At 40.5% G+C, this 26,507-nt stretch overlaps 2 protein-coding genes across 2 annotated transcripts; one reads left to right on the top strand and one right to left on the bottom strand.

The window, feature by feature from the left end:
- The first annotated feature begins 213 nt into the window (after positions 1–213).
- Positions 214–895, top strand: LOC108014129 (uncharacterized). The gene is made up of 3 exons (XM_017080159.4): positions 214–291; positions 345–730; positions 780–895. The coding sequence occupies exons 1-3, from the start codon at positions 249–251 to the stop codon at positions 861–863; spliced, it is 513 nt and encodes a 170-aa protein (XP_016935648.3). The 5' UTR covers positions 214–248; the 3' UTR covers positions 864–895.
- A 146-nt stretch (positions 896–1,041) lies between these two features.
- Positions 1,042–1,682, bottom strand: LOC108019964 (uncharacterized). Its single transcript, XM_017088082.4, has one exon. The coding sequence runs from the start codon at positions 1,679–1,681 to the stop codon at positions 1,133–1,135; it is 549 nt and encodes a 182-aa protein (XP_016943571.3). The 5' UTR covers position 1,682; the 3' UTR covers positions 1,042–1,132.
- Positions 1,683–26,507: the final 24,825 nt, after the last annotated feature.

Below are 26,507 nucleotides of genomic sequence, written 5' to 3'. Positions count from 1 at the left end.
ACTGAGATTACACCTTCAGGAAAAATACTTTTTTGCAAGCGATGGACATACGAAATAGTGTGATATGTATTACGTATTTTATTCTGACTGAAACTTCGTCACTTTGTAAAGTTCCACTCTGCTATGTGTCACTAACAAGATTATTCCGTGAATATACCTTGTCAAATTAATAAGGTATACTTTAATTAGTTATATAGATAATAGACCGACACCAGAAATCAATTGCATTTAAAAGTCCTTCAAGCAAGATGAAGTTGTTTGCCTTGATGCTTGTGACCTTGTTTGGTTACAGTGAGTTCACAAAGTTGTTTTTCGGTAAAAAAAAGTGATTCTGTTTTTAATAGCAATCGTCATGGGCGTATTGCGAAAACCTCACACTGACCGAGACAATAGAATGGCCATCACAGTGAGGGACAGGGAAATTCCCGATGATGCAATAATCGAAGCCTTTCGGAAGAAGTTGTACGACAAAATTGCATCTGTGAAATGGAAATCACACATTAAAATGTGGGCTGACCTTGGCATTGATGCCCTCAGCCACCCCATATCAAGGCTAAACGAGATGGTAAACTCAGTGGGCCATCATCCTACCTACGAGTTGTGGATGGCTCAGCTGCGGCATAAGATTTGGGAAAAGGGTCAAAATATCGTCGTGGTGGTGTTCAAAAAAATTAATAAGGTTTTTACAGTCCTGCATGCCCATCTCAAGAAAAAAGTCGACGACATTATTGTAAGTAGCTCGTATACAGTTAAGGGTTACTGTAATTTATATTTTTTAGAATAATAAATCCAAGGACAAAGGAGGTAAGCATCAGGAATCTGGCTATGGCTATGTTGACTACGATGACTATATTCGAGAATGATTAGTTGCGTAGCTTTTATCTTAAGCGAGGTTTTTTGCTGCAACAACTCTATTATAAACCCTCTGTTAGCCCTTAAATTTAACTGTATGGATGGCATAAGACATAAATAATAATTGTAATTGTGTTGCTTTTGAACCAATTTAAATTTTAAGGCGACCCTTAGCCACATTCACAAGTAATTAATTTGTATTTTTTAAAATGTGCACAATACATCAAAACCCTTAAATTTATTTATATCTGAAATATTATAAGTTCAATAAAGTTCCGGTTCAAAAAAGTTCGTGAACAAAACTCCATAAGTCGTCTTGGTCCGCGGATTTTTCCTGCTTTCCCAGTTCGTCGAGCTTCTTTTTGAGTTTTTTCAACTGCTTTTCATCGCTAAAAATCGCATTAAAAACGCGCGTAGTAAAGTTATCGTAGATACCAAGCTTCCGGAGCAGATTCAAGACTCTCTTTTCGAAGTTCTTGTCCTTGCCTGCTGGGTTTCCCTGTCGAAGGCCAGGTTCTTCCTTGGATAGAGTTCCATTTAGACTCGCTGGAGAGCCAGTCGAGCCGACGAAATCTTCATCACGCCGAGATCGATTAAAGATATTAAGTGACTCAATTTTATTGGCCAGTTGGGATATCGGTAGCTCAACTGCTTGCTGAAGCATCATGAGAGTCGAAGAACACTCTGCAAGCCTGGCTTTCTGAAGACTTTCCTTTAAACGATCCGTGACGACATCGTTAAGCTTTCTTAGTTGATCCCAGGAGACGTTCTCCTGGCTTTGGATCCCCTGAGACATGAGAAGAATCGCTGCTAGGACTACGATTTCCATGGCTTCTTTTAGACAACTGCTTGGCTCAACTGCGGATCGGAGGCTTTATAAAGCTCATTGGTGCTACCAATTATAATGAGTTATGTTCAGCTGACAGACAGTAAAGTATTAAATGGGATAGGCAAGGTTGCAACAGAGTAAGTTATCGAGGTCACAGCATAATTGTTATTTTATGAGTTGCGATAACTCGCAACAGACTTATGACCTTATTTACTGACTCAGTTTTAACATTTTTAGTAAAGATTCGAAAAGCATAGAACCAGGTATGTGGCTATGGTTTCTTGCAACTTTACAAAGAATAATTCCTTCCTGTTCTAAATTTATAAAGGGTACCATCTGTTTCAATGTTAGATAGATTTGCTTTTGGTTCATATTAACTTTAGTTTCATAATAAATACCTTATCTAATTGTTAGAAAAACATGCGAAACTCCTTTAACAATGTTGCAATCGCTTCGCCTGATAAGAACTCCATTTAGGGCCTTCCAAAGGTTCCTTCTCAGGCAATTAAGCAAATGCGACGAATGTCTTTTACTGCTGGGGAATTGAAAAGGCAAATACAGGGTGGGGGTGGGGCAGATGGGGGATGCGAATAAAATGCAAAAACATTAAGCCCGGCCAGCAACTCGGCTCAGAGCAGACCAAACTTCGAATGCGAAGAAAAGCGGCAACTGTGACAATGTAAACAACAGCGGAAAGAACTGGTGACTGGATGAGGGGGATGAGGGGACTGAGGGGGTGGTGCTGGGTGGGTGGCTTTGGGTGGTTGCGTTTTCCCGGGTGGTGGTAAAAAGTGCATACAAAATTGCCAAGCATAGGGGAACAAAAGAAACAAAAACGACGCCGTCAGCTGCAACGCAAAACTGCAGCTAACCGAAAATGGTAATGGCCTTCCATGGGCGGCGGCAAAGGGGGTCTGGTTGCGGGAGTTGGGCGAGGGCGTTTCAATGTTTCAGCTTAATGCGAAAATCTTGTTGCACACCGCCTGCAGCCAACGATTCGGCCTCCAGACCATGGCGAAAAGTCTATTGTTTCACAATCATAATTCTCCTGTAAGCCGTCGGTTGAAGGGGTTTGCAGGGGTGGGGAGGGCGGTGGGGAGGGGCTCTTTCCTGGCTGCAGGAAATGAACATCATTAATTTTGCCATTCTGCATTTGCATTGGAAATGGCATTTCAATATTCGCTTCGCTTTCAAGATTGCCAAAACCATTTTCCGCGCAGCCAAATAACCCTCATTCAAGCTCCGAACTCAAAGCTTCCCGTCCCGCTCACTCCGACTATCGCCCATCCCGCTCGCTCTCTCTGTCGGCGGCTTGGAAAAACTTTCAACTGCTGTGCGCGATTGCCGCGACGTGACTTAATTTCCACCGCCGGCAGGCATACGGCTAAATATTTGTTCTATTCGAAGGGGGAGGGGGTTTTGGGCATGGGTTAGTTAGAGTCTTACAGTGCGAGAATATTTGCGAAAAAGCAGCAAGCTATTTATTTTTACAGATTAGGAAAAACGATGATAACATCCTAAAATGATTAAGCCTTTGCAAAACTCCGAACTAGTTATTTCATGAACTAAATAATTAAAGTTCAATAAAACTAAATATATTTTTAAGAAATGCAACTTTTACTTTTTCTAATACGATAGTATATTATAAATGATAAAGCAAGTATTCGAGTTTTAAAGAACATGCGAATTAGTTGTGATACTTTAAAAATCAATGGTTAAAACTTTATGTAAACACTTAGTTACCAGAAACCCAACTAAGTTTTTATAACAAATTTCAATAGAAAATATTAAAAGTGTTTAAATTTATTTGATTTAGATTTATTTAATTTTTGGAAACGTCAAAGTTGTTTATGTGTTAAATTACATTTTTTCAAAGATAATCACTGACTGCCTAATTTATTGGGGCTTGGAATTATTTCAAGTACCATAAGTCATCTTAAACCTTTATTTCTTCCAGTGTATGTTTCACTTTGAGCATTTATCAATATATGGACATGTCCTGATAACTCTGTCGATGGGAATTGCGGCACGTAGCGCTCGACACTCAAGTGTCCAAGTGTTGAAAAAGCCGTGCATAAAAACTAACACGTACGCACCGATCCGAGCTCCCATACCATATATCCCTCGGCTAGCTGGGGGTAAGCCAGTCCAGTCCATATCAGATATATACTATGTATGCACAGGGGAGTGGGTCCGGCAGTGGGCTCGAGAGCGAAAATCAAAGCTAAGCACTTTCAATTGGATTTATGCGTTTGCGATGTGCCCAAAGATGCGAATCGGAATCGGAATCGCGTGCCCAGCTGGCTAATGTCTCAATTTCTCTGGCTACAAGCCTCATAACCCCCGTTCCCTGCAAAGACTTTCTTATTAATCAGCACAAAAAGTTTTCCGCACCAACTTGCAATTCAGCCGATAAGCAAATAGCCCAAAAAACTGTTTACACAACGCATACATGGCCAATTATCCCAGAGCTCATGTGTGCGTGCCAGTATTTGTCTTCGAGTGCCTTTGGTTATTAAGTTTTATGATCAGTTTGTGTTTTGCGTTGAAACGATTTATTTAGCTAAGCGGAATTAATTGGACTTTTACGTGTTGAGTTCCTCCACACTTACAGGAGTGAAAATGAGTTGGGGCGGGGAAAGCCCCTTGAGGCCAGCCGGGAAAAGCTCCTGTGCGCTCAGTTTGTCTAATCGATTATAAACTAAATGGAGGCTGCAGAAAACGCAAACAAAGTTTATTACAAGAAACTAGAAACATTTTCATTTTGTACAAGAGTATGAGATAGCCTTTTCAAAGTCTTAGTACATTTGAAGAAATAGTGTCCCCTGTACGAAAATGTGTATACCCGTCGTAAAGTATTTAACAGGTAGAAGGAAGGGTTTCCGACCCGATACAGTATGTATTTTCTTGATCACGATCACTATCCGAGTTGAACTACCCATGTCCGTCTATCCGTCCGTCCGTATAAACTATGAAAGCTGGGAATAACGCATGAAGATTCTAGAGGATCTTGCGCAGTGCGGCAAATTTCCATGACTCAAAAAACCTGAGTTGCGCCTATATTATAGAAGATTTTGTAAAACTGTAAATGGGGTTTTGTTTTGATTATAAATATCCATATACGTGCTTGTTAAAATTGGACCATCCATTAAAAAGTTATAAGCTAATAATAACTCTAATAATAACCCTTAACTCAGTAACGGGTATCTGATAGTTAAGACCGTTGTCTATAGCGTCCTCTCCTGTTTTTAATTTGACTGGTGGGTACTCTGTATTTTGGATACTTGCCTAAAATTAATATTCTTGTATTCGCAGTTCCTGGCCAACAGCCCTTGCTTAATTCATTAGTTTAAAAATTGTACATCAATTCTATGGACTGAAGCTATGCTTTTTTTCTCTACAAAACATAAGCCTGTGTCCGTTCACTTCAAAGGAGTGCTGAGTCCTTCGCCACTTTGGGCGGGAAACCGCAGTTAATGCCGGCAACAAAAGCGACCCGAAACCAAATCGCTTAGCAAACAATGGCGGAGTCCTCCATCCCGCCCGCATATCCAGAAATACCCCTTACGACCACACATTATATGCGATCCAGCAGCTGGGCAGTCCGAAATGCTTTATGCGATTATTTGCTGAAATGTTGCGAAAGCGGGTTGCGTTATTTATTTGCCTTGGGGCCCGGCAGTTTCTTTCTCTATTTCGGTGAAAGTTGGGTGGGCGAGGGTTAGGGCGGGGGCATTAACAAACATTCCTGTGGCCGGCAGCAAAAAATTGTGGCATATTTCATGTTTGCTCCAGGAGCTTTTCTTGGGACGACGGATCAGAGTCGCTCAAGTGTTAAAATTTCCAGGCAGGAGATTTGCATGACAGGAGGGGCAGGAGGACCGGAGAAAGTGGTTGTAGTGCCAGCCACATATACCTTTATTGAAAACATAATACGCCTTTCGCACACACGGTTTCCATTTCATTGCTTTCGCTTGCCATTCGATTCGATTCCATTCTGTTTTGGGAATTTTTTCGGATGGCGCGTGACAAAACTCAACTTATGCCGGCTTTGAAATTTACTTTGCCTGGCTAATCCCGGGGATGGACGAGTCCTCGGAGAGCTGTCGGTGGAGTGGAGGATTGGGGCCAAAGGAGTGGTTCCTAAGCCGACTGTACAGTGCGTTTTTTCCCGCTCTTCCCATTCGAGTGGCTGTCACAAGCGCTTCTGGCCAAGAGCCCTCGCAAGTGGTCAGAGTCGGGGGTCAAGGATGGGAGTCGGCCATGTCAATGGCCATGAAATGACAGCAGGACCAGGAGGGGAGATTACGCAGGGGTTCAATCGAAAATAGAGGCCCAGGACACAGGTCACTCAGTCATGCAAGGCCACTCAATATGACCTTAGCTGCAATCTCAAAGGAATACCACAAGTTTGGATTTAAGTTTTAGGTAAGAAATTAATATACTTAACACATGATCAAACACAAAGTGTAATTTAGGTACAAATATAATATAAATAAATATAAATAATGATTAAACCATACACATATAAATATGTGTCAAACAGCACTTCATGTAATGTACAAAATATAAATATACCAACATAATTCCTACATATGAATTACCTACCTACGATAATCTAGATTAGGGCGGTATGCTTTCGAATACACATTTTTAATGTGTACTTGTAGTACTTAAGGAATAACATTCTTATAAAAAATGAGCTTAGGTTCTCAGCATTCGCTTCAAGGAGTATGTGATTGCCCTTTCTTGAATAGGATTTATTAAATAATATGATACGAAAATGGAGAATAAATTTGTTGCTCAAAATTGTAATGGACTTTTGTGTCGTAAGAGTAAATTTAATTAATTTAATTTAAGAGGAAATTTTAAGACAGTTTCTAAAAGCATAAATCTTAATTAATTTTGATATATCTGTTGCACACCAGAATATGCCACACTTTGGGATGAGAATAAGATTTTGGACCATAATGTAAACATAATTGTAACTAAAACTAAAAGATAAATAAAATGAACAAAATCATCAAATAATTTTTAAAATAATTTGTTAGCTATTTTAACCAAGCCTACTATTTAATTTATTTTGTTCAGTCATCTTTGAAAGGTAGGCAGTTTTATCTGCAGACACTTTTTATAGCATTAGCAACGCAACCCTTCAACCGTCAACTGTCCCCTGGTAATCCTTTTATGCCTTGTGACCTAAGTAAACAATCTGCGCACTTCATTTGGTCGGCAAAAAAGAGCTGGACACACATTTTACAAGCTGAAAATCTCTGACAGCTTACAAAGAAATTTGGCAAAAAATGTAAGGCGCACAACTTAATCGAAAACTTTTTTCCTCGGAAAACTCTTTGGAGGGTTTGTCATCCGAGGTTTTCCCAGCGTGAGCCTCTGTCCGAGCAATGAAATTAATGCACAAAGTTTGCTGTTTGTTGCGGTGGCTGGAAGAGGGAAAACCTTTTGGAATTTCTAATGAGCAAAACAACTTTTTTCGGCCAGACTTTGGCGAGGTGAGAAGCTGAAAAAATTTGATTTGAATTGAGGGTTGGCCAGGTAAAAGTTTTTAAATAAAAATTAAAAATTGTCAACGCGTTAAATTAGGGTCGGAAATTCGCGGAGTTTTCGGAAGGCGAGGGTTAAGGGTAAAATTGAAATTGAATTGGGTATCTGCAAGTGGCACAAGGGTGGGGATTTTCCGGCAATATTGGAGATTTTCCTTTCAAAGGAAAACTTGCCGCTACCCGTCCTCTAAAACTGAAGGGTTCGGCTTTTCCACCTCGGCTTTTTTCCCCGCCCACAGGATTCATAATCTCCCCGGTAATCTTTTAATCCAGTCGAGTGAATTTTGTACTCGATTGTGCAACAAAGTTGCCAAAGGCCGTCCAAGGAAGCGGGCCGGAGTTAACTTTCGACAGCGGCTAAACATGTGAGGCAACTTTCAGACCCCCTCCCCCCACTTGAGCCCCAGCCCCCCGCACTTGCCATTACATTAAGCTCGCCCAACTTTGATGTCATCTTTGTGCTTAGGCCCCACAAACAAAGTTTCCATGGTCGCTCTAAAAAAACTTTTTTAATAGTAATGGACTTTACTTCTCTGCCACTCAGAGCACTCACTTTTTTCGCCGGCCAAATGCTCTTTTTTTCAGTGTAAGCCGAGCAAGGGCAAAAGAGTTGGCAGCCAGGTAAAATGCGGCTCCACAGCTTCAAAAAGTTATTTCCGCCACAAATGAACACGAGATGCATTTTTTTAGCGTCTCCCATCGATACGAATGTGATGAAAGTGGTCCAGGGCTGGGGTTCGGGGCTCGGGATCCAGGCTCCTATGTCCTGGTCCTGTTTCCCCGGCACTTAGCCCTCGGCCAGACTGTCTGCCTGACTGAGCCCGCTTTTTATGCTCCCTGGCTGGCATAAGCCGCTTAGCTTTTGAGCAACTTTGAGCATGTATGTAAATGGCGGACAAATTCAGGCATTTTGCCATTTGTCAGGGAAATCTATTAAATATGATGTGGCACATTTTTAATTCAAGCATTAACATGTGAATGATCCCCTCATCAAAGGAATAGTCAGGTACCTGCAGCAAATATAACTCATACGCAGTGTGTGGAGGGCATCTTAATCAATTATCGCTGCTTAAACGCAGCCAGTCGTAAAACAGACGCAAACAAAAGAAACAAAAATTGGGGCCAAAATCTCTCAATTCTTGGCAACTTCTCCGAGGGTTACAGGGCACATAAAGTAAGCTCTAATGCGCCAGCTAAGGATACAAATTACGAAACAATGACGTCAACGTGCCTGTCAACAACTTGGCCAGACAATAGTTTTGCTTGGGGCAGACAGACCCGGAAAATGGAAAATGGGAGGGGGCAGGATCAGGGGGGAGGTGTGGGGAATGGGCGACAGGTGCAACGGACATTTCTGTCGCATACATACAAATTACGTGCGAGATTATGCCGAGTCCGGTTTGGACTGAGGACTAAGGACCTCAGGACGCAGGACGCAGGATGTAGCTGTTGAGCTCCTATTGGTGGTTACCGCACGTCCGGAAAATCAACAGAAAATAACGCCAGCTGGCGATGGTAGCGTGACTCACGATCTTTAACTGACGTAAAGGAATTCTTTAACAACTTAACCATGTAATATCCTGACCCCACCATGTCTTCTCCATGTCTGTGACCTTTAAAAATTAAAAAATTATATTCTTAGGATTGTATTTTGTAATGTTTTAACCCTTTGTATTACTTTCTAATTGTACTGCGGTCACAAAAAATACAGAAATAATATTATATTACTCCTAGTCCACCTCCATTTATGCACACATTTTGAAAGACACAAAACTATCTCCGATTTCATTCCCTCTCCATCCGTTTCAAGTTCAAATGGAACAATGCCAGAATAATGCTTTCGCTTTGGAGGAGGTGAACTGAGGTGATAGGTCATGGGAATGGGAATGGGAACGAGTAAGGGCCTGTGCATGGGCTGTGAATGCGAACGCCTCGAGTAGATTTAAATGAGCTCAACGTGCATTTAAATGCAGCCTGATTTGATTACGAAATTCGGGCTCCATCTCGAAGGGGTTGCTTCTTTGGGTTGTTTTTGCTTTAGGGCTCTTGTCACAGCCATCAACAATTGCGCATTGTGGCATCGGCTGGCTGTCAGGCCAGGAACAATGCCAAACACGGCGAAAGCCACGGGTGCGAAAATTAATATTTGCCTGGAAAACAACAACCGCAAGAAAAGAGGGCTCTGACAGGTGCGAGAAACTATAGTACTACTCCTGCAATTGAGAATGCATTGTGTGCCCCAGCGCGTGGCTCGTAATTAATTTCCTCGGCTGCATCAGGGATGGTGAGGATTCAAAACCTAGGCCAAGTTCAAAAATGGGGTTTTTGGAAAATGTTATCTTCTGAATTGGATTACCTAGCCCGTTTTATAAAGTAACGTACAAAATTCTTGCATAAAATTAAAACTACACTTAAAATAAAACACATATTTTATTTTATGTTTTAATATTCTTAGGACTTAAAAATTTATTTATAAAGATTTAAAACATATTAAAATACACGATTTTTTTGTCTTTTAAATTCCGTTTGAATTATACAATAAATTTGTTAATTCATTCATTAACCATAAATCTTTTTTCCTTGGGCTTCTAAAAGAATGGTTATGATTCAAAAAGTTTGTCCAAACAAAGATTAACAATTTTTCAAAAATATATTTTAATTGTTTTTCAGAAAATTGCTAGAAAGTAACTTTTTTTTAACAGTAAAGACAACAAAAAATGTGGATTTAATTACCAACAAATCCGAGACCTACTTTTTAGTTCGACGAGATATTTTTGAAATATACTTGCTAATGAATTGCCATAAAATGTGTACAATATGTATACAAATAAAACTATATTTCTGGTCGACCGTCTTAGGAAATGGCTTGGTAAGACCACAAATGAAGCAAAAAAGCAAGTTAAACAGGGCGAACCAGTGAAGCGAGCCGAACTTCGGGAGTTCAAGTACTTCGCAGTCCTGAAACGAGCTCCTTGGCCCCGAGGATAACCAGGATAGCCCTGCACCCCGCGCACTCTGCCATTTTGCTGGTTTCAGATCAAATGCATCACGCGGCTCAGTTCGGAGTTTCTGTTCAGTTGGGTTTCGATGGTGGGAGATTGGACGTTGGGATTCGGTTGGAGGAGTGCCTGAGCTTGCCTGGCAGCTGTTGAAGGAGCCCCTATTGTTGTTGCTGAAAGGGAGTTGGATTAGGAGTGGGTGGAGATGGAAGTGGTCGGGATGCGGATGGGGATGTGGTGCAGCCCTGCGGTGGCTCATTGTTCGACTGCAGCGCGAAGGATACGCATGTTGGTGGCAAGTCGGTTTGGATTGGATTTGGCAGGAGTGGGAGCCCCTGGAGGTAACTTAAAGTGAGCTGGCTCAAGTGGCGGCGAGTGGAGGACGAGGGGCGAGGGCGGTGGCTAAGCCTTAAGATTTGGCCTGCCACTGCCTTTGACTGCACTCAGAGAGGAGCTTCGAATATGGCTTATACCATCGGCCACATGATACTCACGGAAAATGCATTTTCGAGAACTTTCCATTAATTAATTTAATGAACTTTTGCCCGGGCTGTCAGTCCGCCAGTCAGTCAAGCCAAGTCAAGTGCATAAAAGCCTTTTGCCAGCTGCATTTCAAAACTGTTGGACAGCTTTTGCACAAAACGCAGTATGTGGGCTAAATAAAATAGATATCCATTGAAATATATTAAATTAATACGCAATTATGGAATGCTAAATTACCCGCAGTTATAATTAAATGAAAACCACCATGCTGAGTGCAAAAGCAGGGATTTATATTTATTCACTGGATTTTTTTTTCTAAAAGCATGATTGAATTCATTTCGCATTCTGAATTTAAGCTTACTAATTCTGCTTTTAACTAATTTAAATATTTTAATATAATACGCAGAAAATTTAAATGGTATGAAAATATTTTGTAATGCAGTACATTAACTAATCATCATTTACAATGCCATAAATATTAAAATTCAAGTTACGAAAGACATACGAAAATATTTATAGATTTATAAGTCAAACAAAATTATCTCTATTATTTTCTTAGTACGCAGTTATATTTTATTATTCTCTGCATTAATCGTTATTTGTCTTCTTGAAATAATTGTAGAAGCCGTTTCATTACACTTATTATTATCCCACAATGGAACCATTAAGGGCATGCCATCTGGAATCACTCGCCATTCGGCCTTTGATATAATGGCCCCCTGGGACTGGGGAAATCTTTCATTATTTCGTTAGAATCATCCAGTTTCACCTTCGTGCTCATAACGTTGTCGCACAATTAAATTCGAACCGTGAAAGCTTTCAACTGCACTCTGGGCCACAAATTATGGCCATCCTGCCCATCCCGCCCATCCCTTCCCGCCCATCATTTTGGCCCTTTCAATGGCAGAACAAATGGCCAAAAGCGGCTGCCAAATGTCGGCCTACAAAACATATAGAGATGGATATACAAAGGGAAGACATTCGGCCGGAATTTAACTGCTGTGCAGTCGCGCATGAAGATCCGCTGCCAGTCCCCCCGTTCTCCTCCCCCACCCTGTCAATTATGGTCTATGGACATTAAATGTCATTACGCAGCAACAATCAAAAAGAGAGGCAGGATCCGCAGCTGGGGAAGCTGGGAAATCGAGGAAAATCGGGGAAAATCGGGGAAAAGGGAAAGCCGGGGAGACAACGAGCCAAGCAAAGCATGAAATTAAAATGCGCCTAAGATGTATTCTCAACTGTCATGATGCCGATGACGACGGCGATGCCAGGAGTCGTCCTGGCAAAGGAGTTGCTGCCCCGGCCCGTCGTTCTGCTTATAATTTCATTTTTCACACCCAACTCTCATTGACAAAGTGTGAAGGACGCGGGCCGAAGGCGAGCATTCTTCTTGGCTTTTTGCCTTTGCATACTCTTGCCAACAGAAAGTGTGGCTCGAATTACTAAGGACCTGTATCGAGAATAAAGTTTTTTAAACAGGATTTAAAAATTAATACCTTCTAAGCCGAAAATAACAGCAACATTGACTGCAGCACACAACAAATTCAAATTTTCTTTAAAAATAAATAACTTTTATATGTTTTTGTACCGTGAACAAAGGAACCAGTGCTGCCGTATTGTCCTTTTTCCGAACAGATCTGTCCTCACGCTAACGGCGTTATTCGGAACAAAATTTAAAACATCCTATGAAAATCAGCCTTTTTTTGTATACTAAAATGAATTTTTAGGCATCAGACTTACAGTATGGCGCTTTGTTAATACATTATATTATAGACGTAAAGATTAAAAATGCGAAACATCGTTTCGAAAATATACCATATTTTATATAATGTATTTAAATACCAACTCCTATATTTCCATTGCATTTTTGAGTTGACCGTTTCATTTTCATTGATCTAAAACTAACTATTCATATATTGTCGATCTCCAGGTTTTTGACTCAAATAAAATTGAGAACCTGTTTCTGAAATTCGAAATGCCTTATCTTTAGAAATGACAAGTGGGCTTTGACTTGCTGCGTTAAGTACTTTCAGGTTTTGAAGTCCACACTACTGTTAAGTTTTGCATGGGGCACTGTGTAATCCAAACATAATTCCATTTACACTTTTAGAAAATATTAAAAAATGTCGGCTCTAGGCAGGATTTATCGTTATGCTCTAGAATCTGCGTGACATGCATCTACCGAAGAAATAAAAGGTCTTGTTGCGTTAAGTTCGATGTCTTTCAATACAAAAATGATAAATATGTAAAATAAAAACGTTTTTTGAGATAATAAAATAAAGATAATTAACATAAAACTTTAATTTCCAAAAGTTAAATTAATAAAAAATAAAAAATTTAATTTTTGTTTTAAAATTAATGATATTTGACGAGTAAAACTGAAAATAAAGTAGGTCGATCTGGCAACTTGATCCAGTTATACATTTTTTAATGGATTTTCTGAGGTTATAACTTCGTTTCCGATCTGGACTTGTATGTGTAACTCTTACAAATTTGGCTGTTCCAAAATTCCTTTCACACTTTTGTTAGGTAATGAAATAATTGCATTTTTTTTTTAAGAATCGATGCGGCAAAATTTGTTAAATATTAAAAACCGTTTTATTAAAGGTATGTATAAAAAAACATTAATTTTACAAATTTCTTAATTTGCTGTTCTTTAAATTGTTCTTAAAAATGAAAGTTAAAGTTTCTCCAAGGTGTTCGGCCTCTAAACTTTTGCTAATTAGATGGTGGCAACCATACATGCCATAACCCTTAAATAGCACATTTTGTGTGTGGTTTAACGTACACTAACACATACAAATTAGAAAAAATAAGGCATCTACATTCAGATCTAGGTGGTCGGGTTTTAAGAGAATGCCTCACATTTGAAATACGTAAAATTTAAATATAGTAAATATGGATAATAGGAACTATTAACGCCTAAATTTAATGGAAAACAAATGTTATAAACTATGTTGTTATAAAGGGTATTTAAAAATATAATAAATATGGATAATAGGAAGTATTATCGCCTAAATTTAATGGAAAACAAATGTTATAAACTATGTTGTTATAAAGGGTATTTAAAATTCTCCCTGCTCTATAGTCACAATTTACTCTCTCGGCTTTTGTATTTTTGTGGGAGCCTTGCCAAAGCGATAATAACAATAAAATAAAATGATGAAAATGCCAGCGGCAGTTGGGAATCAGTTGCTTGGAGGAGGGGCACTGCTTGGCGGCCTTATTAAATTTATATTTAAATTTGTTGTGTTGCGGCTGGGCAAGAGAGCTGGCTGCAGAAATTTAATTAATTTCAAAAACAAAAATTGAATTCTCGCCTCATTTGAAATGCAAAACCGAAAGAGGAGTCAATTAAATGAATGTCAAAGAGCAGGCGCCGAACATTCACAATGTGTCTCTTCCTGGATGTCCCCACCACGAGCTCGACGACGACCACGACTCCGACTCCTGTGAATTGGGTCCTGCCTCAACAATTCCTTTGACACACACTGGCATTCCCCAGAAGGAGGAGCGGGCTGCCGTGTCCTGCCACTGTTGTTGTTGTCTTTATGGCAGGCGCCTCCTGTGGCCGCGCCCTCTGTTATTGTAGCCATGGAAATGAATATTAATGCCGCCAGGATTCTGCCAGTCGATGCCGAGAATGGAGGCCGGGGACTGGGGACTGGGGACTGGGGACGGAGGACAGGACACCAAAGTCCTTTGCCCACAAGGGCTCAGTGCGCACTTTGCACAGCATTAATATTTATCAGCCCGATTTCGGAGTTGTTGTTGATACGGGGCCCTATGAACCCCCCGGCAGCCCCTCTACGCCTCTGTCCACGGGCCGAACAACATATTTTGCATACCCTTTGTCCTTTGTCTATAATATTTCAATAAGCGAATGAATGCGAATCAAGAAAAGCATCTCTGGCATCTGCAATTGCAGGGCATAAATTCGCAGCCAAATTAAATAAATAAATACAGCTATTTTGATAAATGCGCAGGATATTCGTAATTATCCCCACTAATTTTGATTTTTTCTGCATCACAAACAGTCCGAAGCTACATATATACCTATATATATTGAATCAAAATTCTTGGCGTAATTGATTGTTATTAATTTGGAATTAAATAATTGGCTGGATTGTTGTGTGCAAAAGAATAATTTTTTTAATTATTTGCAGGACTCTTAATAAGCCATGTTTCTTTAATTAATTTTTTTAGGTTTAAAGCTAAACTCAAATCAGAAAAAACTGAGGGAATTTCACACCATTCCTTTCACATTTTGAAATGATTGTCTATTGGTGTGAGACAAATTAATTTCTGCGAATTTAAATGCAGTTCGGTGTCAGTTTTGTCAGGGCAAACGAACAATCTGTATAATCCCGGGGCTCTCGACATCGGCGCTATCATTACGCGACACTCACTGACCCCTTACCCTGCATCGCTTGAGGACACTCTCTTTATATGGGCCCATTATCAAGGGTAATGAAATTTACTTGTACACGAAATAAAATTATATCATTAACACCTGAAGCGTGCGGAGTCACACATGCGTCCATATAAACACATGCATGTGCACATATATGTTTGCATGTTGTCGATAGCGGCATCGCTGGCCGAGCACTTATTCCACCCACTGTGCACATATTTACCCTGTCTGCACGGCGACTTTCCGTATCGTTTAAAACACTCAGAAAAAAGTGCCGGCAGTGGGGGCTGTGCGGAATGTCTCGATTGTTCCTCGAATAATGCAATTTGTTAACATTGGCTATGCCGTGTTAATCAGCCGCCGACGCGTCGGGGTTAAAGCAATTTCCCCCAATTTCCCCACTGAAATTGCACTTTAAAATCGAACTCGGTCTGCGGGTGGATTTATTTCTGTGGCTCGTCGCACGTCGGAACTCCCAAGTGCAGGAACTTAATTAATTAGCTGCCTAAACTTCGTTTTGAAGTTTCTGGCCACAATCTGATTTCTTTTGAGATTTCTGCACTGAGGCGAGCTGGCAGGGCCAGCCAAAAACCCACCTCGACCTGGCCACAAGGAACTTGTCCTGTAGTTGCATGGCCATCAATGATTTTTTATAGGTCCTAGGGTGAGTTGGACAGGACGAGAGTCGGAAATATATTCCAGCAGTCTAAATATCATTTTACTAATGTCTTCTTCGGCTCATTGTTAATTTGGTTCACTTAACAGATTCTATTGCTTATATTGGACTTAGTCAAAACTACAATAGAGTCCACTGTTTCTTGAACTCGATTTGATTAATATTAAGGAACAAGAGTTTAAATAATCAGTTTAAACAATTATATTATACCAATTTAATAAAACCTGTTATCATATTGTAAATTTTAATATTTAATGATTATTTTTAAGCTGAAGGATTTATATAAAACAAGAAAGGAAGCTAGATTCGACAAGCCGAATTTTCTATACCCTTACATGCTGTTCTCGCGGTATGTACAGAGCTTTCGATTTCTTAGAAATCTAAAAACCAATTATATAAATCTTACGATAATGTACCATTTCAATTTACTACCGTATGTGCTTACCGAAAACAAATATAAAAGTCTTTGTATTATTTTGCCATTAATTATCCCATCTTTCCTATGGCAGTTAGATAATAAAGTCGACCGATTTCAATATGTCAAAAAACTCCAAAGTTATAATGTTTTAAATTTAAAAAAAAATTGTTTTTTGTTCATTCCTATGGCAGCTATAGGATTTAGTTGTCCGATCCTACCTGCAATAGAAATAAGACTGTTGGAAAAGTTTCATCCCAATAGCTACCCTTTCTAAGGGTATAATAAAGGTTGCATTCCCCAAACAATTTCCGAACTTATTTTTGGAGTGTAATGCAATTAACAGGGTAGCACCTGTTCGACTCCCTCCCTGGCTTATCCCTTTCACTTGTTACTGTTTTTCTTTGGGATTTTCGGCTCGGTTTTTGCCTGTTAAGTGCAGGACCTGAGCCGGCCGGAGCTTTTGTGTTTTAGTTTCCACTGCAAGCCGGACACGATTGCGGCCCTGTGGACGGCCAAAGAGGAAAGTCGGAAAAGGCGGAAAACCCGCTGGTGGAGCGGGAAAGCGGTGAAAGCGGGGAAAGCGGAGAAAGACAGGGCCACAGCTGAGCCCTGACCGCAATCGCATTGTGGCATTGTCCACATCGATGTTGTCGCCCTTTATTTTTGTTACCGGTTCGGGTTTTCCCAGGCTTAATGGCCTGCAAAGGGCAAGGAGGCGGAAGGGGGAGCCCCAATTGATTTTTACTTTTGTTTTGCGATTTCCGACAGCTGAAGGCGCCTCCTCGAAAAAGTCCTGCCGGAATCGCACAACTCAACACAAATCCGCAGTAAATGAAAACCAAAGCCCGAAAACTTTCCTGGCAACTTGTCATCGTTTCGTTGCGCTTCCCTTCCGTTCGCTGAAATTAAATTTTAGTTATTAAATCATCAATTCAATCAGACAATTAGGAAAGTTGTCAGCTGCAAAGTTTGCCAGCCACACAAACTTGCTGACATATGTGAAAAGCCAGGGTCCTCTCCAGTTTCCGCCTTTGCCGAGTGACAGAAACTTTGCCGAAGAACATTTAACGAAAATATTTCTTAGTTAAAAACTCAATTTGTTTTTCGAGGAAACTCAATTTGCGGCTTTGAAGTAAACTGCAAATTTCCAACGAATTTTGAGGGCATTAGAGTCGGTGATTGGGGGCAGAAGCTGGTTGCTGTGGTCACTCTGCCGTTGACTTCTGGTCCTTCGACTGATTTCAATTTCATTAACGCCTGGACAAACCTCTCCCCTTCCTCGACAAACTGCCTGTTTGTTTGGCTGACAGCTGTTGCCAATTTCTGTCTTTGTCTGACTTCACAAAGCCCGAGGATTGACGGATGGTGGCGAAAGGAAAAACACACGTCCTGGTTCTTTTGAACACCCTGGTGTTTTCCAACATATTAAAAACACTTATCGATTGTTGCTTTCAACATTTTACAATGAAATATCATGGGACTCGAAAATCTTTAAAACTGTTAAGAAGGCCAAAGGTTATCTTTTTACCGAAAACCATTTCAACATTTTTAAGGAATGTTTTTAACTTTTTATTGGAACTGCAAAACATAATTTTATATATTTACCTACTATTTTCCTCAATAGGAAAATGACTATTAAATCTTAATTTTTTTTACTCGTATTCTTCGGCCATTCGCTTAACTCCCTGCCTTACCGCAATTGTGCAATTGATGGAAATTGCCTTCGAGCAACTAATGAAAATGTCAGAAACTTCTAGTCCATTTCCCCGCCTGCCGTGTGGCCAGGGGGAAATGCTGAAATGCTAAAATGCCAGAGTGCAGGTCCAGACTCGGCCTGGGCATGATTTTCAATTTGTGATCTTAATCAGCAGGTGTCCTCTATGGCTTTCTCTTTCACTTATTCCCCACCTGCAGCACCTGCGGTCGCCTATCAACGGCATCGTCATTGTCGTCAGCATCGTCATAGCTTTTTATTATTTTCGTTCGAGCCTGACTGCCTACTAATAGTGGCTGTTGCTGTTGCTGCCGATGTTGCCTTTGTTGAAAGGTTGCTAGGCATTAGCTTTTGTCATTCGGAGCATCCTCCCAATTCTCCCCTTTATTCTCCATCAGCCGGCGAACAATGCACTGTGAATTGCCTGGGCTGCTCGACCTCCAAGGGGTTTATGCGCGTATCGTATTCTGAACAACTTACTAGACTGCTGAAAACATCTTAACGGTTACTTGTGCAGTACGTAGTTAATTTAAATTATAAATTAATCTTCATTAAATACAATTGTCGTATACAAAAATAGGATATTTATTGATAACATCTCTATGGGTTAGAAATGAATTCATGAAATTCCCCCGCCATAAACGTGGCATTTCATCTAGATACATAGGCCCCTGTAGTCCAATGTTCAAGCCATCAGGAATGAGTCCATAGTCCATAGTCCACAGTCCTCAGTCCAGGATCCGGAGTCTAGACCGACTTGAGAGGTCCTGCCTGTCCCGCTGCTTTTTGGCCTGCTCCTGTGCCCATTTAATTAAATTACACCAAATTGTTTGGGGCTGTCCTCCGTCGCACAAAAAATGGGGATCCAGGCTCCAAAGGAAATGTGTAGAAAATGATAAAAATATGTTACATTGAAAAAATATTTTAGAGGCGTTCTAAGTCCTGGTAATTGCTCTCTTTGTAACCTTCCTCTAATATTTCCATTTGACAGCTTCGAGCGAATAATTTTCAACCCGTGCTATGTTGAATGTGTATAACTCAGTTTAATCTGACACTTTTTATGACTGGATGAGTGTTGCTAAAACTTTATATCGAAACAAGCGAAAATATTTTAAATACAGCTTCCCTATTTTTAAAAAATTGTTTTTAGCATAAGCTTATACTACTTAAAGTTTTAAAACCTTCAAAAAAGTTTCCATTTCATAGTAATACATAAAAAATAAAATTCTAATTTGGAACATCTGTGAAAAATTTCAACTTCGTGTTTGACAATTCAATGCGTGACTGATTTGCATGTGTGCATGTGTGTGACTTATGCGTGTATTTGTATGTTATTAAAATACAATTGACATTTGAGATATGAAAACTTGAATGTGGCACATGTTTTCTATATGGAATGCCAAAAAGAGGGAAATTTCCAGAATACATTCTCCACACAAATTCAACACGTTGCCAAATTGTGAATTGCGCACAGAACTCAATGTTTCAGTTTTCTGTTTTTTCCAACCGGAAAAAGTTTTACACCCCTAACCAGTGTTGCCAAAATGTTATCGGATATAAGCTGCTTTCCGTTGAAAAGTGTAAGACATAACATGCAATCTTCTAAAATCAAATACATTGTATTTTGCTTCCTAAGTCAGTTAAATAATTATAAAATTTCTTGCAAATATTAAAATGTTAAAAAATAAAAACTACAAATATAGAGTAGTGTTTTGGTTAGATTTATTTTCTTTGACATATTCTGATATATTTTAGATGAAAGTTGGCAGCACTGCCAAACGTCTGGATATTTACATTTCTGCGTTGCCTACTTTTTGGGGCACGCAAATCAAAGTCATAAAATATAAGTTTGCACTGCGTAAACTGAGGGCGGACTGGCGATGGCCACAGCTGCCTAAATGTATTTTAATTTGTGTGCCTCGTCTGCCGACTGTGTGCAGCAGTTAAATGGCAAATACATGAAGCTCAAGTTTTTAATTTTCCCGGGGCAGGGGCGAAGTTTTTCGCACCCCAAATGATTAATCGCAGGAGCGGAAACTCCCCCAACAGATGGTTCTCCTTCGCCGGAGTACCGGACAGCCCGGCAAGAGTTGACAATCCAAGTTGGGTTAGGTAACTGCGGCTCATATTGATCAATCACTGTCACCTGGCGAGGGGGAGAAAAAAGCGAGGGGTGGGCGAAATCTATAAACAATATGATAACCATTTGGCAATAAACTCGAATGTGTCTGGCGCTGTCTCTGCAGCACTTTGAGTGATTTGATATGGCACATCTATATCGGTGGCTATATATACACGCGGACACGGCCCGCGGCTCCTCTTTGATTGTAAAAATTTCCAATCTAAGCGAACGCGGAAGGACGGAATCGCAGTGACGGATGCGATGAAAGTGGAGTGGCAAGTGGAAAGTGGAAAGTGGCGAGCAGGCGGAGTTTTCCACCCAATTTTCCGCCTGTTCGGTCTGCGGAGCGCCAAAAAGTGTCACTTTTTATGAGCGATCATTTGTATTTCCCCCTTTTGCTAGTTGTATTTGCTTGTTTGTCGTTTGTCAATACACTTTTTCCTTTGCCTTTCCCCATTTTTTTGTTCTCCTTGCGCTTTTCTTGTAGCTCCCATTGTAACTTTATGCTTTTGACAAATTCGAGTTTAAGTGGATTACTTTCCACTGTTGCATGTTGGCCAAGGAGACCCGATTGCCCATCCTGCCTTCGATTCTGACTCCATATCTTCGTCCTTCAGCTGATGACTCATTAATTGTCTGGAGGAGACGCTCGCTAAGCAATTAATTTTCATTTTCATTTGCATTTTACGGTGGCGAGTGTTGGTCATAAATTCAGCTGAGATTCGCTGGCTGTAAAAAATTCCAACTCGTGCTTAGCATTTGTGCTAATGGTCGCAGTTTGCTAATGGGTTAAATTTTGAATGATTGCAAGATAATTAATTGGGGTTCACGATTAAGGTCAGCAGGGAAATGTCTTTAAACACAGAAATTAATTAAATTGTGGGACGTTATTACTAAGGTGAAACTATGACCACGGCTTAAGCAAATTGCATTTTGTTGGTAGGAAACTTGTTTTAAGCATGCGAAGATTTCAAGGCTTTGCATAATTATAAAGTCACATCATTAAAAAGCATATAGCAATAATGTTAATATACCATCAGTAGATTTAATTCCATTGCCTACTAGTACGTAAAGTATTTTGGTTCAGATAATTCAAATATTTGACTAACTTACTTTAATCACCACAGCGATATACACAATCATAATCTTAAGCTTAACTATTTTGTATACAGTCTTTTAGGACTTTAAAATTTACCAAGGCCCTAGAATATCATTATTGCTGCCGAAGTACAATAAAATCTGAAGAATTTCTTTGACTTTATTAAAAGTACGATTATTATGGGATCTAGGAACCCTTAGATTTATACATTTCAATAAAAATGTATTCTCAACTGCTGGAATGAGTAAAATATGCCAGCCTAAAAGCATTTATAAACATCCTAAGTACCCAGCGAATGCTTCCTCATATAGGAAATTCCAATTAGGTCCCTGACCCTATCCTTCGATTTCACCACCATCTGCAATCGCTTGGCCATTCCGTTTGAGACGGAACCCTTTTCGCATTCTTGAAGTCCTCCCATGTGAACAATTAGTGCCCAGAAGGGCTCGACGTCCTGCGACACGTGCGTAAGTTTTCAATTTCGCTTTCATTTGGCTCTATTTTATTCGTGTCGGCCGAGTCCCCACTCAGGACCAAAAAGGGGGAGGCTCATAAAAGATTTAGGCCTCGCTGCCATTACGAAATGCAATTTGCAAAAACTTTTGATTTCGCTGGCAAGCAGGTCGAGTCAAAGGACCAAACCTTTTATTGGTCTCATTAAACGGAATGTTTGCTGGCTTTGAGCTCCGGCTGCCGTTGCTTTCGATTTCCAGGTACCGCTCCCCCGGACCGACCACGCCCACCGCCCCACTTATTTCCAAGTCGGCCCACGTTTTGCGAAAGGTGAGCGGCGTTGATTTTGAAAAGTTTCTGCGGCCCACCTCGAGGGTCGAAGTGCTCCAAAGATATGAATGCTCTCGAGCTGACATTTTTCGTTGAAGTGGACGTGATTCGATTTGGATTCGTTTTGGTTGCCTGGGTGCCCCGCCCACAGGAGAACCCGACTTTGGAGCGGAGAAACTTTGCAATTAAGCTGGCAATGAAGCGCAAACGGCAAACCGGAAAACGGAATCGACAACGCAAACTGAAAATCATATTAAATTTCAGCAAATTATTTGTAATTTGTTTAGTTCGGCCAGGGTCGATTGAGACCCCCCTCATATCTGCAGATTCATTTTCATATTCATATTCAGGGGAAAATTGAATTTTCGCAAATTATTTGCTTGGTTAGTTCTGTGGCTTCCACAAAATTGTTTGCCAGCACACAGAAGAGCCAGCAGATGGGGCTTCTTCTTCATTATCTTGCGAGCACAATGCCCGGAAAACTGGACCTGCTCTGCCATATTCGGAAAACTCTTTGAGTCGACTCGTAATTGAAATGTGTGATAGCACACTCACCAGCCCGGGATAACAATAGGCATTAGTTTCCCAGCACAAGAGAGCTGGGGTATGGAATGACTGCACACCAGAAGTGTTTATTTGGAGAACATAATTGGAAAAATAAGCAAATATACGACTAGTTCTACAATGTTTTTACTTTTTAAATTCGGCAAGAGTTGGTTCATGGAAAAACAGGTATAGTCGAACACCTTTATTGGGTACCTAAGTATTCAAAATATATTTCTGGCCTTTGGTTACCTGACTATACTTATAATCACTTACCAGAGATCACATTTAAAACTGTCATTGTGAATAAAGGCAATCTTTAATCCGGCTTACGTGCAGTTCCCAATAATTCGCTAATATCCATATGAGAAATCCTTGACTTATGTGCGGTGTTCAGGCGAATGCCCGTCAGTTGGAATTGCGAATCCAAAGCAGAATTGACAAATGCCTGAAGCATAGGGCAAAAATCGATTGCCATTTTGTCATTTTTCAGTGGAAATTTCAACGCTTTCTGAGCGATTAGGCGCCACATCGAGGGGAGGAAAATTCTGCTGGCATGTGTATCGATAAGAACACGATAATGATGTCTAAGTCGCAAAATCCAATAATGAAAATTAATTTCTCACACACAGACTCGTTCGCGGGGAGTGTAAGCCACAGGCCCCAAAGCAATTTATGCCAATTTGGCAGGGGGAGCGATGTAGAAGGATGTTCAGACAGTCACTTCCACGCCTGAAATATTTTTGACACCTGCAGAATTCCTATTGACAGCTGTGCAGGTGGAAGGCTTTGAGGCGGGGGCGGCGGCGGTGGTGGGGTCTTTGGAAAATTCGCGTTTGAATTCGAAGCGTTTCGGGTTCGGGTTTCAGGTTCCCATTTCCTGAGAAGGGGTTTCCGGGGGATTTCTATGCCGCGTGTGTGGGCATACGTGAAATTTTTGACAGTTATTTTAATGAAATTATGCAAGCACACTTTCACACATTCACCCACTCAAAGGGGATGGGTGAAAGGAGGGTGGTGCTCGCCTGCAGCTGATTCGAGAGTTTTCGGAGTGGGCCATTCACTCCGTATGTGGGTTAATCATATGCATTTCGAGGTTCGCAGGCGGCCAACGCTTTGCCACGCAGCATTTTGGTTATTTAATTAGCGCTCCGCAGGAACACACACAAACTAGGGGTGCTAGCACACACAATTAAAGCTCACGTGTCCGCAAACATTTTCTGTTTGAGGTCCAAACCTTTACTAAAGTTTCTGTTAAATTTAGGGTAATTAGAGTCCTTTGGCGGAGAATGTAAATTACCTGTTATTAGGGTTGTTTTAATTTCAGACACGCATGTTGGTATAATCTAAAATTTTGCACCTAGAGGGATGATCAGAATATTAATAAAAAGATACAAATAGTAAGAGATTGGTTCATTTATTGATTTATTGATTGTTAAAATACTTTTCATGTAACTGTGTGTATTCAAAAATATTTAGTTTACTCCTAGTGATTCTTTTAAATTCCCCGAACTCTATTGTTACAATCTTATAACCATATTTGGTTGCATGATGTAATCGAAATTGTACTTTTCAAGTGCTCTTCTTATTTCTTTTTGGGCTTCCTTGGGTTCCCTGTTATTACGCCATGTCATCTCTAGTGTCTCATCGACTTTTGTGAGCCCCCTACACCCCCGACACTCCCCGAGTGGCTGTGCTACCCACCAAAATTGTCGCACTGCCGGAGAAATTATCCCCCGGGGTTGACGAAGGTGAGCACGTGTTGAGTTCGCAAAAAACACGGGAAATGGAAAGAAAAGTACAAACTTTTATTTGATACGTTTTTGATTTGCGTTGTCAGACAATGTCAATGTCTATCCCTGGATCTGTCGCCGGCTCCTGTTGAAAACAATGACAAGTCCTGCCGGCGAAGGGAGATTTGCCACTGGAGACAGGAGACAGGAAACGGAAGCCGGGGGACAGAGGACAGAGAGAAAGGCACTGGGGCAGACGAATGCGCCAAAGTCTCAAGTGCATCATGACACGTGAGTTTTTTGCTGAACAGTTCGGTTGAGTTTTTGGTAATTTGATTTCGACACTGAGATTTTCCCGGGGGCAGGTGGCAAAGCGGGCGAAGTTAAAGTTAACGCTACATTTGATGCCAATGGCAAAACAAATGCGGCAACGTGTGAGGAATTTTCAAGTTGCCATCCGCCTTTCATTTTCTGTAGGGCGGGTGTTTTGGGGGCGAATAATTTTGCATATTTGATTCTGGGCTAATAGAAAGAAAATGGCTTCGATTTTATTTAAGTGATATAATTGGCTGGGGCAATTGCAATTTGTTTAAGTCGTTTGTATTGGTAAAAACCAACCTTTAAAAAAATCTATACTGTGAGATAAGGTTTGTTGTCCGTACAATAAAAGACTGTAATATCAGGTATTTTAGTTTTAGAATTTGGGATAAATGATTTGATTTAAACGAATACTAATTTATTTTGTTTTTAAATATTATCTCCAAGTTTTATGGCCTCAATTTATGACTCGCATGTTTACAGCTGTCTCGTTAGTTTCCTACTAGATCCTAGATATTTTTTAGAGTACTCCCACCTGCGACTTTAACGCCCTGTGAGCTTTCACTTTATTTTTTGAAAACAACGCACGTATTTGTCGTTTCCATTACAGTTGTGCTGATTTTGATTTGCTGCCCTTATGTTGGGCTGCCTGCTGAGCCGCCTCCCAGCGAACCCCCTCTGCCCCGCCACTGCCAGTCAATCTAGAATTCACTCAATCAGTCAGCCCAGGCAGTTTCAGTTAGTCGTTGCGTCAACACTTTGCCAACTGCCAGGAGGGGCGGCAAACACCTGCCACGCCCACACATTTCGGTTATATGTTTTGTTCGAGTCACGTCTGTTGTTGTTGCGAAAACGGCCATTTTTTGCAGCTCGTTTGCCGACTTATGACTTTTGTGCCAGCGCTCATAGGCAATTTCTATCCACCGCCGGAGGGGGCGGGCTCAGGTGGGCGTGGCACATTTGTCATACTCAAATTTAAAATTCAATTTACTTGCGTCATAAATTTAATAGCACAGCTAGAGGCACCGCCACAGGCACAAATGCCAGTTGATTTTTCCATATGCGATATTTCTACGTCGACGTGTCAAGGGTTAACGCCAGCGAAAGGGGTTAATGGGAGGGGTATTTGGTGGTGGGTGGGCTATATTAGCCAGGATATTTCGAGGAACATATAAAAACCATCATTGGATCACATTGGAATATTTTATTGGTGCTAACGCAGTCAAATCAGAGGAAATAAACTGAAGAACACGCGGAAATAAAAGCCGGAAGGCCAATCATAAATATGTGTATGATGGTACTGAAGGATTTATAAATTGAATGGAAAAGCAATTGAAGAATACAACCAATAGTAGTATGTTTAATAATTTCGAGGATTAGAAAACTTAGCTAACAAAAGTTTAATACAAATTTAAGTAAACTTAAATACAAATCTGTAATGATATTAAATATATAAAAACAAATTTTAAAATTGTTTATATTATATATCTTATAAAGTCGGAGTTGTCTCTGTGGAGCTTTAACCGCACTTTTCAAGATGTTAAAGCCGCAACTCAGTGGAAGCCCCAAAACATTCCCCCATTTGGTACAACTGCCTCTCATTAGGCAAATAAAACATGGTAATTGCTTAGCTTGTTAGATGTTAGCAAGACTTTTAATCCACATACACTCCAGCCGAAAAAAGAATTAAAACTTAAAAGGAAATCTCTGCCCAGTCCTCAAGGCGTATACGTAATGGCGTATACGTAATATGCTAAACAAAAGTGCGCCAATTAGAAGGGAAGTTCAGTTTTTAAGCCCAGTCCCAAGCCCACATAACCGCAAAAGCCAGAAAGTTGATTTCTTAAAAGTCCCCTGCCCCAAAAGCCGCAAACCGAACAAAATGTCAGACGGAGACAGTCGACGAAGTCGGAGCAGCTCCAAAATTCTAAGCCAAAAAATGTTGCAGCAGCAGACCACA

This window comes from Drosophila suzukii, chromosome 2L (assembly GCF_043229965.1).
Source record: "Drosophila suzukii chromosome 2L, CBGP_Dsuzu_IsoJpt1.0, whole genome shotgun sequence".
NCBI classification, from domain to species: Eukaryota; Metazoa; Arthropoda; class Insecta; order Diptera; family Drosophilidae; genus Drosophila; species Drosophila suzukii.
Note: the sequence above shows the minus strand (reverse complement) of the source record. Positions and strands in the feature narration are given on the sequence as shown.